The sequence below is a fragment of the Hyperoodon ampullatus genome (genome assembly GCF_949752795.1).
Source record: "Hyperoodon ampullatus genome assembly, chromosome: 11".
Taxonomy (NCBI): Eukaryota; Metazoa; Chordata; class Mammalia; order Artiodactyla; family Ziphiidae; genus Hyperoodon; species Hyperoodon ampullatus.
The window spans coordinates 37,563,672-37,576,907 of NC_136924.1; the positions used below are offsets into that span (position 1 = coordinate 37,563,672).

Below are 13,236 nucleotides of genomic sequence, written 5' to 3' on the forward strand. Positions count from 1 at the left end.
TATGTCTCACAAATGGTTTTTTTGTTTTGTTTTGTTTTGTTTAAACTTGTTTCCGTGATTCCTGAAACTTCTCTTAATTTGGGTTTTTACAGAGAAGGGTGACAGCAAATAATGGGTGGAAATAGATGATTAAGCTTTTAATAAGAACAGTTATGGACATGGTATTCTGAACATGAAAGGATTACTCTGTGACACAGAAGTGGTATTGATTGCTAATAAGTAAGAAAGATTAGATTTTAAGTAAAATAGTTTTAACCATTTTTTAAAATAGTGAACTCTTTTCCTCTGGCTGAAGAGAGCATAGGACGGCCAGGAAACACTGCATGCTCACCTGCCCCATGCCTCTGCAGTGGCTGAGGCCATTCTGCTGATTTTAAGTCTACTTAATTAAATACTGTATTGGTTGGATTTTCAGTTCTGTTCTGAACTGCGTCTTATGTTTTTCATTTTAACAGGCACAAATGTCCAGTTCTTCCTGCCCTGTGAACTCTCCTGTAATGCCTCCTGGGTCTCAAGGGAGCCACATTCACTGTCCCCCTCTCCCTCAACCAGCTCTGCATCAGAACTCACCCTCACCTGTACCTAGTCGTACCCCAACCCCTCACCACACTCCCCCAAGCATAGGGGCTCAGCAGCCACCAGCAACAGCAATTCCAGCCCCTGTTCCTACACCTCCAGCCATGCCACCTGGGCCACAGTCCCAGGCTCTACATCCTCCTCCAAGACAGACGCCTACACCGCCACCAACGCAACTTCCTCCCCAAGTGCAGCCTTCACTTCCTGCTGCTCCTTCAGTTGACCAGGCGCAGCAGCAGCCTCTGTCCCAGCAGAGTACAGCAGCCTCTGTGCCCACCCCGACGGTGCCACTGCTGCCTCCGCAGCCGGCAACTCCAGTAAGCAGAGATGGGGCTTTAAGCAGGATCATGTCAGCTGTGCTGTAGTTTTACACTGCTTCTGTGCTGTTTCTTTATTCTTTTCTTCCTTTTTATTTTTTGGCCACATTACACGGTTTGTGGGATCTTAGTTCCCCGACCAGGGATCCAGGCCCAGGCCCACGGCAGTGAAAGTGCCGAGTCCTAATCACTGGACTGCCAGGGAATTCCCTGTGCTGTTTCTCTTCTGTGTTGTTTCTTCTCTTATTGTTGTCTCCCCAATTAGACTAGAATCTGTTTATAGTTACAGACGTTCTTTCTCTTTTTTCTTGCTGTCGTACCTAACATAGGAGGAGCTCAAAAGATTTTGTTTAGATCGTATGTTGACCATGGTCATGTTGTATTCCGAGGCTCGAAGGCATGTAAGGAGAGGTGACAAAGGGAGAGCATCGACAGTACATTTAATACCCCACGTGAATTTTACAAATATTTAAAAACCTTTTCATACAGTCTGAACTGATGTACTCAAGAGCAAATGAACAAAATCATCGATTTATGAGTGTCTGTGGTACTAGCCAAAGTTAGAAAATTCATCATATAAGAGATTGGAAAACTATGGGCCTGAAACAAACCGGTAGCTTCCTTGTGAAAGGCTTGTTATCTATATAGTAGAGATCCAAATGCACATCTAATACTTGCATCCTTACTGATAGAACTCTATGTGTCACAATCTAAAACTTTCTCCTTGATCACTGATACTGATATTTCAGTTCTCTGTCATACTGGCAAACTGAGGATCCCCATGAGTTATAGCTACTTCATAAAATGTTGCTTATCCATGACTGGTTCATCTTAGCTTCTGATATGTAAGGAAAGGCAGGATGCAGAAAGGAAACTTAATTCTATGTAGGATAGTTTCTGAAAATACTAATTTCTCATTATGAGATATCTTATTGGAAGACTTAGGGAAAAAACAGAGATTGCTAGTTATCCCATTAGAGTGTGATGATTCAAAACAGCTGCTTATTGTGGGAGTTCATTATATTTTCTCTACTTTTCTGTACATTTGAAACCTTTTCTAATGAGGAGTTTAAAAGAAAAGATGGCTAGTCATCCTTGTTTTCCTTCCATTTTTCTATAAACATGAACTCCTCTGAGGTAGTCATTTCTGAAACCCCCCTCCCAGGCACACTGCCACAGAATGAGTTACTGAAGAAACAGTTGCCTACTCTTTTATCTACAACCAACCAACCTATATTTGCAAGTCCTCAGTCTCCTATTCTTGAGTGTAATTTACTTCAAGGGGGCGAAATAGGTCGAGTAAATGAAAGCACCATCAGTGGGTGTAATGACACTAGCCTAAAGATAGGTAGTTAATCATGCCATCTTGTTGTGTATAATAGGCAAACTTTTTGTTTTTCCCCCTCTTTCTACCCAGCTTTCCCAGCCAGCTGTAAGCATCGAAGGTCAGGTATCAAACCCTCCATCTACTAGTAGCACAGAAGTGAATTCACAGGCCATTCCTGAGAAGCAGCCTTCACAGGAAGTGAAAGTGGAGGCTAAAATGGAAGTGGATGCACCAGAACCAGCAGATACTCAACCAGAGGATATTCCAGAGGTGAGAGTAGGGCAGTTACTGCTGTTTTTTGGTTAGGACCTCTGTCTAGGAACTCAAACATGTTACAGGAAAGTATTCTATAATTAGGTCTCATTTTATTGATTTCCATATGAAAAAGGGTCTTCAGCTACATCCACAGGGGAGAGTAAATAAGATAATGATGTTATTCCTTCTCAGTTACATGTCTTTAGAAAACCAAAAGTTCCTACCTTGCCTTTTAGACTAAAGCAGAAGACTGTAAAGCAGAACCTACAGAAACAGAAGAGAGAGGCGCTGAATTAAAAACTGAAACAAAAGAGGAGGAAGACCAGCCAAGTACTTCAGCAGCCCAGTCATCTCCAGCCCCAGGACAGTCAAAAAAGAAGAGTGAGTCTCTTAGGCTCTGTGTTTGTGGAGGCAGAGAAAAAACCAAAGACCTTAGTAGAGTGAGATTGGGTTTCTTGGGCCTTGGAATTGAATTTTAATGTGATTTCATTAAGCTTGGAGCCCTTGGCCTGGTCTCTTCATTACTGCTAATGTTGGAGAAGAAATTTTCTTTCCTTTAGGTATATGTGCTTCCTACAGTCACTGGGTGGGTAACAGTTTCTCAAAATTATCTTTGTTTGAGGACAGAAATTATTAAATAATATTCTTGACTAAAATACAGGAAATAATAGCAATAATAATATTTTTTGTTAACCTGCTGTGCACCAGGCACTGTGCCACAACCTACCGTGTCTCATCTAAGAACTTCACAGCCCCTCTGTGAGGTTACTGATCCCTGTTTTACAGGCAGGAAAACTGAGGCTCAGCAAGGTCAAGTAACACTTCCCAGCTCACTCAGCCCAGGCAGGCTGATTCAGAGTCTCTGCTCTGAACCATGCTACTGAATATGAATGAGTCAAGCCAAGCAAGCAGCAATGCTTAGCAGAGAGTGTTAAACAATTCCCACAGAAATTAGTTTACTAACTAGTTTAGGACTAGAACTTCTCGTGGCTCTAGTGACCCCTTCAGTGGCACAGGTGGTAGGACTTATGTCAAAGAGGAATCTGCTGGCCCCTGAAGATGATGTGTACAAAAGTGCTCCATGAATACAATATATTTTAAAATGATGGGGTTAAAAAATTATTTTCATTTAAAAATAAGGTTGTTGGGACTTCCCTGGCGGTCCTGTGGTTAAGACTCCACGCTTCCACTGCAGGGGCATGGGTTTGATCCCCCACGGGTCGGGGAAGTAAGATCCTGCATGTGCATGGCATGGCCAGTGAATGAATAAATAAATGTTTGTTATATATGGAGATGTTATTTTGATCTAGGCTGCAACAAACCCAATCTTAATATTAGGAATCTGCTTTTAAAACAGCTAATCTCACAAATTTGCTCAAAGCACAACAAAGTATGAGACAAAGAAGATTCTCCCGTCTATTTGTCTGATTTTTTTCATGTCAGCCCCCACCATGTGGTGAAAAAATACTCAAGGTACTGACAGATATACCCCCTTGAAGATAAAATTAATTTGTAAATAGAAGAAATAATAAGGCCTCTCTGCTCAGAGTGATTCAAAGCTCAAACTGGACCCTTAATGGCCAGCTTCTTAAATGGTAGTTGAAATTAATTCCATTTGAGACATGCCAGCAAATCTTTCCTGACTTTTGGGAGACATACTGAGAACACATTTGAGCATAATTTGATCAACTGAGTCCATCATTCTGGCAATAACAATTTAGTTCTTTCTTTAAACTGAAACCTAACATTTGCCATTAAAATAGTAAATACATCTTCTGCTGAAGCTCTAAAACATCAAGCATTTCAATGAAGGACTCTTGGCCTTCAGTGGCTCTGATTCCTTGGCAATAAGACAATACCAGGTCTAATTTCTGACTTGTTACATGCTGATACCAGGAAGGAGGGCTTCTTCTGTTCTTGCTTCACAGCATCCCCCGCCTGTCGTATCTTTTGGAACATTCTGACAAGTCTTTTCATAAATTTTTGGAAGGCTTAGCATTCTGTTTCTACTTGGTCAAATACTTTTTTTTTTTTTTTTTTTTTTTTGCGGTGAGCAGGCCTCTCACTGTTGTGGCCTCTCCTGTTGCGGAGCACAGGCTCTGGACGCGCAGGCTCAGCGGCCATGGCTCACAGGCCCAGCCGCTCCGCGGCATGTGGGATCCTCCCGGACCGGGGCACGAACTCTTGTCCCCTGCATCGGCAGGCAGACTCTCAACCACTGCGCCACCAGGGAAGCCCAAGACTATCTTAACTGGGTTTCTGACTGAGAAATTATCTGAGCCATGAAGGGTATTTAAAGGTTACTAGACAAGGTATATTTTTTTGTTGGTTTTTTGTTTTTGCGGTACGCGGGCCTCTCACTGTTGTGGCCTCTCCCGTTGCGGAGCACAGGCTCCGGACGCGCAGGCTCAGCGGCCATGGCTCACGGGCCTAGCCGCTCCGCGGCATGTGGGATCTTCCCGGCCTGGGGCACGAACCTGTGTCCCCTGCATCGGCAGACAGACTCTCAACCACTGCGCCACCAGGGAAGCCCGACAAGGTGTTTTAAAGGATCTATCTGAACCAGGAAATAGAAACACCCTTAGTGATATTTCATGGGGACAATGTAGGGAATTTTGTGTTTTCTGAGTCTTGAGATATATTTTATAGTTTCGACTTGAACTTTTTTCCCTCTTTTGCTTAATTGGTAACTAATTTCAAATATACTCTTCTTAAGTTTTCAAACCTGAAGAGTTACGACAGGCACTGATGCCAACATTGGAGGCACTTTACCGACAGGATCCAGAATCCCTTCCCTTTCGTCAACCTGTGGACCCCCAGCTTCTAGGAATCCCTGTAAGTATGTGGTGGTACTTCTGTTTTCTTTTAAAATTCGTTAACACCTTTATTCGGATACAGTTCACATATTATACAAATCACCCATTTAAAGTGCACAGTTTAATGGTTTTTGTGTATTAACAGAATTGTGCAGTTATCACCACAGTCAGTTTTGGATGATTTTCATCACCCCAAAAAAGAAACCCATTTCCATAAGCAGTCACTCCCCATTTCCACCTACAGCCCCTACTACCAACCAACTGCTGGTCTGCCTTCTGCCTCTGTGGATTTGTCTCTTCTGGACATTTCATCAAAGAGAGTCTTACAGTATGTGGTTCTTTGTGACTGGGTTCTTTCACTTAGCATAATGTTTTCAAAGTTTGTCCATATTGTAGCAGAAATCAATACTTCATTCCTTCTTACGGCCCAGCAGTATTTCATCATATGGATGTGCATACATTCTCTTTACCCATTTATTAGTTGATAGACATGTGGGTTGTTTATACTTTTTGGCTGTTGAGGACAGCACACCTGTGAATGTTTACATACAAATTTGTGTATCTTTTTATTTCTCTTAGGTATATATCTAAGAGTGAGATTGCTGGATCATATGGTTTATTTATTTTTATCACTTGAGTAGCAGTAGTTCATGATAGAAAAGATAGATCCAAATTAGCTTCATCTGCTTTTAAAGTTGCCTTTATACACCAGGCTGCTGGGAGGTTTCATTTGAGTATTTTAAGTTGTATTGGATAAGTCATTGGAGTGCTTTGAGGGGCAAAAATCTTTTAGAATCTTTTTTTTTTTTCCCTATATTTTTCTGTGGCCTTAGATGGATCACCAATATTTTCTGGGCTTAGTTTCATCTGTAGGCCGCATCTAGTACTAAAATGTGAAGGGTCTTTGATTTCTTGGTCTTTTAAGTTGATCACACAAGTACTATGGTAAAGTATCTGGAGTCGCTCCTGTAGACGATCAGCTTGCTCCTGCAAAGTCTAGAGTAGTTGTTATTCTCTGTGCCCCTGGCTGCTTCATATCTCTGTAGACTAATGATTTAAAGAAGTGATGAGCATCGATCATTTCTTTGGAAATACAGACACATCAAAGACGCAACACTGGGCTTCCCTGGTGGCGCAGTGGTTGAGAGTCCGCCTGCCGATGCAGGGGACACGGGTTCGTGCCCCGGTCTGGGAAGATCCCACATGCCACGGAGCGGCTGGGCCCGTGAGCCATGGCCGCTGAGCCTGCGCTCCGCAACGGGAGAGGCCACAACAGTGAGAGGCCCGCGTACCACCCAAAAAAAAAAAAAAAAAAAAGACAACATTATCCAGAAAATTTATAATGATTATAGCAAGATATGCTGTGGACCTTGAATATAGTGAGACTTTTGGATAATGTTGTTTGGTGTCATTTATCCTTCTAGGATTACTTTGATATTGTGAAGAGCCCCATGGATCTTTCTACTATCAAAAGGAAGTTAGACACTGGACAGTATCAGGAGCCTTGGCAGTATGTGGATGACATTTGGCTTATGTTCAACAATGCTTGGTTATATAATCGGAAAACATCACGGGTGTACAAATACTGCTCCAAGCTGTCTGAGGTCTTTGAACAAGAAATTGACCCAGTCATGCAAAGCCTTGGATACTGCTGTGGCAGAAAGGTAAGAAATGTTGGCACAGATAAGAACTGCATGGAAAACTTGCCAGTTAGAATCCTGAGTCATCAGATTGGAAGTTCATCTTGGGTAGGGACTTGGTCCTATTTACCTGTGGTGCACGGGGTGTGGCATGTACGAGTTTTCCTGTGCATGGCAATTCACATTGAGCTCCTCTTGTCCTCTTCAGTTCTTTGGTAATTGGTGGAAGGATATGACTGTTTAGCTTACCTCAGAGTGGTGTAATAAAACAGTAGCAAACTAGATTAGCTTTAGTTCAGTGAACTGTCTTGGAAACTGAAATAACCCATTATAAGAGACATAATGAGAAGTAAGGCTTCACTAACTTCTGTTTCTGATTTACTTGCCAGTGTAAATATTTTAGCTTGCCCTTCAAACCGCATTTAACAAATGGCTTCTTTTGCAGTTGGAGTTCTCTCCACAGACCCTCTGTTGCTACGGCAAACAGTTATGCACCATCCCTCGTGATGCCACGTACTACAGTTACCAGAACAGGTAAGCTCGACCTGTGTGGACCATGGTCAGAGTGTCCGCGTGTCCAGGGCGTGCATGCGGATGGACCAGCACACATACAGTCATGGTTCATGTGTAACTTGCTTGAAAACAACTGTACAGCACAAGTTCTGGTCTTTGCATTCTGCCTTTGTTTGCAGAATTAAACGATTTTCTAGTAGAAAGTAGCTTTGTATCAGTTGTCTGGGCCCTTATTTTTATAAGGCAGGAACCCAAGGCATTAAGAAGTTAAGCAACTTTATGAGTTGGTGGCATACCTGAGATAATGTCCCAGGCCCCATATTTTTTTCCCCACTGTCCTTTCATAGCTCACCACAGCCTCAGGCAAAAACAAAAAAATTTCAAACCAGTTGGTCTACTTCCCTGTGAAATTGCTGCCATCTATTGCCATTCCCAAAATCACCCAGAAAACTTTAACCAAAAGTTTGTTAGCCAGCTGTATCTTTTAGGAAATGTTTCCTTTTTGTGTGTAGCCGATACCTAAGTTTTTCTTGGAGTATGTATAAACAAAGGATCCCAGTGTATTTGCTTTGCCTCTGCTGGGCACATTAAAAAGAGCTCTGTACCAGACTGTTCCTTACAAAGATTTGCATATGACCATGGACGGCAGGCTTCTAATAAATTAGACACTTCTGCCTTATTTTCTCCTGCTCAAATAAGGGCTGTAATCATACAAATTGGATTCGCTAATCTATCTTAATCATGATTTGTCTCTTATTTTGTGTAGTCAGCCAACAGTATAGCTGGCATGGGGTGTAAATAAAAAAGCAAGGCTGGACAGTCAGTACTTTGATGACCCAAACCCATGGTGGTCGTTTTTTGCTGAACTTGTGTGCTACAGATGTATTTCTAGCTTTGGAAAAGTCACTTAAACTTTTTGTTTTATTTACAAAAAGTTAGGTGCACTCCCCTAATGCTTTGTAGTCATAAGAATCTATAGTGTTTTACTCCTTAAAACCTAGGAAAAGGGCTTCCCTGGTGGCGCAGTGGTTGAGAGTCCGCCTGCCGATGCAGGGGATGCGGGTTCGTGCCCCGGTCTGGGAAGATCCCACATGCCGCGGAGCGGCTGGGTCCGTGCGCCATGGCCGCTGAGCCTGCGCATCCAGGAGCCTGTGCTCCGCAATGGGAGAGGCCACAGCAGTGAGAAGCCCGTGTAACGCAAAAAAAAAAAAAAAAAAAAAAAAAAAACCTAGGAAAAGTGGGGCTCAAGTTGTTCAAAAAAGCAAGTGACAGCTGGCATGTTATAATCTCATACTATAATCTTGGCATTTACGTACCTTTTTCAGATTTTAAGCACCAGTCTACAGCGCCCAGGAATATATAATCATGTATCTGCATACACCGCTGCCTTTTCCCTCTTAAACTATGTCAGTTGGTGGCTACAATCAGTATTTAACTGCTTGTGCAGACTTTTTATTGTACTTATGTGGCTTCCTTGGGAACAAAAGGAAATTTGGGGTGTTTTTTCAGACCACAGTTGTTTCTAGATGATTATTTCCTGGTACTGTATCCTTAGTGGATTTTTTTCTTTGGAAGTGGGGAGGTTTTTTTCTTTGCTCTGTTTAGGTAATAGAGTAGTAGTTCTTCTCTCCACAGTATATTTATCCTACTTTCGATTATTTGCATCAAGTAGCATAAATTACTAAAATGAAAGGGTGTAGGTCCGTGTGAGACTTGTTTTATTTGCTGTAATCATTTGCTACTTGTGATCCCATTGAGATATTTAATGCTAATCTGTGCTTTGCCTTGGCTTTCTGCTTTGTGTTGTCTTGTCTTGCTTTTATGTTTTTTGTTGTCCTGCAATCCCTCATTTCTTCGTTTGTTTTGTGTTTTTTTTTTTCCTCCCTCATGCTTGTCGTTGTCTGCACTTGGCTTTGATTGCAAAAAACAAAAACCAAAAACAAAACCCAAACTGTGGTGCCCATAAATCTGCATCATTGAATGTCCTTGTCGCCGTTGATGACCTGCTCTCTGCTCCCGTCCCCCTCTTGGCCTGCTGTGATTGGTGGCTTCGTTGCTTGGCTTGGGCTGTGTTGTGTGAACGGAACAGTTCACCCCAGTATGGCCTTCTTGCCGACAGGTATCATTTCTGTGAGAAGTGTTTCAATGAAATCCAAGGGGAGAGCGTTTCTTTGGGGGATGACCCTTCCCAGCCTCAAACGTAAGTAACTATATTATTTTGGAAAGTACTCTCTTATTAGTTTGTTGTCAGGTGATTATACTTAGGCTTCTAAGTGGTCCTGGGTTATGCTGTCCAGTATCGTATAGCCACAGGTAGCTATTTAAATTCAAATTAATTCAAAGTAAATAAAATTTAAAATTCCCAATTTCAGTTACTCAGTAGACAATCTGTGGCTGGTGGCTGCCATATTGGTCAGCACAGATAGAGAACATTTCCATCATAGCAGTAAGTTGTGTCGGTACTGATCTAGGGAATACATCAATATTGGATGGTCATTTTAGATATACTTCTTCTATAGGGAAATAATCAGCTTCTCCTAAAAAGTGAAAGGCTCTAGTGCAAGGGAACTTCATTGTTAACTGTTTTGAGTTTGAGAGGAATTGAACAAATATAACCACCTTACAGCCTTCTCATAAAGGTTAACGATACCAAAGTCATTATAATCGTCAGTGTCATTTAACATCATTAGGGGTTTAGGAGTTTGTGAGAGTGATTTATTAGAAAGAGACTTGGTTGGACTTTCACAGTCTCGCATGCTCTTGTGCTTTGGGAAATGCCAAGAAGAATGTTCAAACGTAGCCTAAACTGCCTCATAGTACTTCTCATCTCTAAGATTTAGGTTTTTTTTTTTTTACACTCAAATTTGGACTGCTTTAGGAAGAAAGAACTATTTGGTGTCCTTTTAATATTCTTCAGCTTCTTCCAGTTTAACCTATAATAAACAGTCAATTCAGAACATTTCCCAAAAAAGTATGGAATTGTTATGTTACTAGTAAAAACAGGCCTTCTGAGAAAAACTGGTTAGTGTTTTCAAATTGGGTTTTCAAATTGTACTTTTTCTTCAGTCACCATTGACATATAATATGGTGGGGTCTGGTACTGGTCTGGGGGTAGATACTGGGTCCCCTTGAACCTTAAGAGATTTTTCTGACCTTGGCTAAACCAGGGAAGTCAGGTCTGATGCAGCAAAGGGAGGCAGCCATGGGTACTACTGAGTGGCACATATTCTGTACCTTAGTACAGCACCACTCTGACTGTGAAGAGTGTAGAAACCCCTCTTGCAGTTCCTCAGGTCAGCAGTGAGCCTGGGAGTGTGCAATACTAACAAGTTCCCAGGTCCTTCTAGACTGCTTGTCTTTAGAACACACTTTGGGTAGCAAGACCTTAGGCCAGGTAGCGATGAATCTCTAGCCTGTAACTAGTAGAAAACAGTTTAAATGGGGAAATGTCCTCATTCCTCATTTTTGTGAGGTGGAGTCACAGTAGTCAAAGTTGGGCCCCCTGGAGTTTGTTCTAGGTAGAGAATAAGACTGTTAGCTCCTGTATTTGTGAGGCTATGAGCAGTGTGGTAGGCTAGATTTCAGGGTAGGAGGCCATGGGGAGAGTTTTAAATGAATACCCTTTTTTGGCTAACTCTAACCTGAAATATGTATTCTTTTTTTTTTTTTTTTTTTTTTTTTTTTTTTTTCGTTATGTGGGCCTCTCACTGTTGTGGCCTCTCCCGTTGCGGAGCACAGGCTCCGGACGCACAGGCCCAGCGGCCATGGCTCACGGGCCCAGCCGCTCCGCGGCATGTGGGATCCTCCCAGACCGGGGCACGAACCCGTGTCCCCTGCATCGGCAGGCGGACTCTCAACCACTGCGCCACCAGGGAAGCCCTGAAATATGTATTCTTAATATTGAAATTTTTTATTAATATAAAAAGTTTGACTAGACTGTCCTGAAAATTTAGTATTTTTTATAAATAGTGGTTTAGCTCCCTCTATACACAGTATCTTTCATACGTAGCTCAGTCTAGGAACATTAAACTATTAGAAGGTGTAAATACCTAACACTAAGAGTAGTAGGCAAGATTTTAAAAGGAAAAGAAGAACAAATTCATGTTTTTAGTTCCTATTGGGTTCTCCTCTTCCTGTAAATGGGAACAGATTTACTATAAAGTCCTTTCCAAAAACATAGGCATGTAAATGTGCATTTTGTGGGAGCCAAGAATGTTCTGTTGTATCCTTGGTATATTCTTAGATTTAAATAATCCACTTACAGGGTGGGGTTTTTGTCCTTTGGTTATTAGAACAGTAGTCAGACTGCTAATCTTTCTGTGTTGCTTGTTCTCATTGTGTCCCTCTTCTTTCCTTAGTACAATAAATAAAGAACAATTTTCGAAGAGAAAAAATGACACTCTGGATCCTGAACTGTAAGTAGTTTGCCTTGAGTAGTCAGTACACTTTGATTTTCCTTCTTCCTTTCATTCTCTTGTTTCACAGCCAGTGAGATAGATGATTCTATATTCTTGGACTAAATCTATAACATACATCTAACAGAGATGGTAGAAGTGCTAAAATTTACATATGGTTAGTATTCATTTACATTTCACTAAATCTACCTAATATTTTGGTGTTTTATAGGCTTGAGTGACGCACACAGCTACCTCTGCTCAGTGCCATTATTCCAGCCCTGTTGTCCTCTGTATTTTCAGACCAGTTCATAATCCCCTCCTTTATAGTGAGGCCTTTCAGAGGTATTCAGAGGTACAGAGATGTACTGGTATTCTAGGCATTCCTGGAATGGATATGATGGTGTCAGACTCACTAGGAAGTTTAAGCAGCAGTCATCTTGATCTTTCACTTTTTATTCCATAGTCACAGTTCATATTTAATGACTAAACTGCTTTTGAGATTTGCTCTACCTGTTACACTAAAGAGCTTTTAAAAACTATTCTTCAATTCTTTGGACGTGATTTTGGCTATCTTTTGAATTGTCAGAAATTGGGAAATATTGGAAGTTTTGATTTGGTTAAATTTTTGGATTTAATCTTGACATTTTGACTTTTCCTTTCCAGGTTTGTTGAATGTACGGAGTGTGGAAGAAAGATGCATCAGATCTGTGTCCTTCATCATGAGATCATCTGGCCATCTGGGTGAGACATCAGTATTTTCCCTAGACTTTTTCTTTGTTGTGAATTTTAGGAAGTTTGTCTTCTCTGCAATGATTATATTTTATCTTCAAAGTTAGTGTCTCTTGGAATTATTCTTTTTTTTGTTAGTTTATTTATTTTTGGCTGCGTCGGGTATTAGTAGCGGTGCACAGGCTCTTTGCTGTGGCCTGCAGGCTTCTCTGTAGTTGTGGCACGGGCTTAGTAGTTGCAGTGCACAAGCTCTCTAGTTGTGGCGCACGGGCTTAGTTGCCCCGCAGCACGTGGGATCTTAGTTCCCCAACCAGGGATCAAGCCCATGTCCCCTGCGTTGGAAGGCAGATTCTTTTTTATTTATTTATTTATTTATTTATGGCTGTGTTGGGTCTTCGTTGCTGCAAGCGGGCTTTCTCTAGTTGCGGTGAGCAGGGGCTACTCTTGGTTGCAGTGCGTAGGGTTCTTGTTGCGGTGGCTTCTCTTGTTGCAGAGCACGGGCTCTAGGTGCACGGGCTCAGTAGCTGTGGCACGTGGGCTTAGTTGCTCCACGGCATGTGGGATCTTCCCGGACCAGGGCTCAAACTCGTGTCCCCTGCGTTGGCAGGCGGATTCTTAACCACTGCGCCACCAGGGAAGTCCCTAGAATTCTGGTTTGGGAAAAGA

At 41.9% G+C, this 13,236-nt stretch overlaps 1 protein-coding gene across 2 annotated transcripts in view; it reads left to right on the plus strand.

Annotated features, from left to right (window-relative positions):
- EP300 (EP300 lysine acetyltransferase) overlaps positions 1–13,236 on the plus strand; it is a gene marked incomplete at its 5' end in the record, with an annotated part of 74,083 nt that overhangs the window by 44,817 nt on the left and 16,030 nt on the right. For both annotated transcript variants that reach the window (XM_079714317.1, XM_079714316.1), the window contains 9 exons: positions 456–893; positions 2,311–2,490; positions 2,712–2,856; positions 5,192–5,310; positions 6,716–6,955; positions 7,377–7,465; positions 9,564–9,644; positions 11,803–11,859; positions 12,505–12,582. In XM_079714317.1, coding sequence (XP_079570443.1) covers positions 456–893; positions 2,311–2,490; positions 2,712–2,856; positions 5,192–5,310; positions 6,716–6,955; positions 7,377–7,465; positions 9,564–9,644; positions 11,803–11,859; positions 12,505–12,582 — 1,427 coding nt within the window. The remainder of the gene's footprint in view (positions 1–455; positions 894–2,310; positions 2,491–2,711; positions 2,857–5,191; positions 5,311–6,715; positions 6,956–7,376; positions 7,466–9,563; positions 9,645–11,802; positions 11,860–12,504; positions 12,583–13,236) is intronic.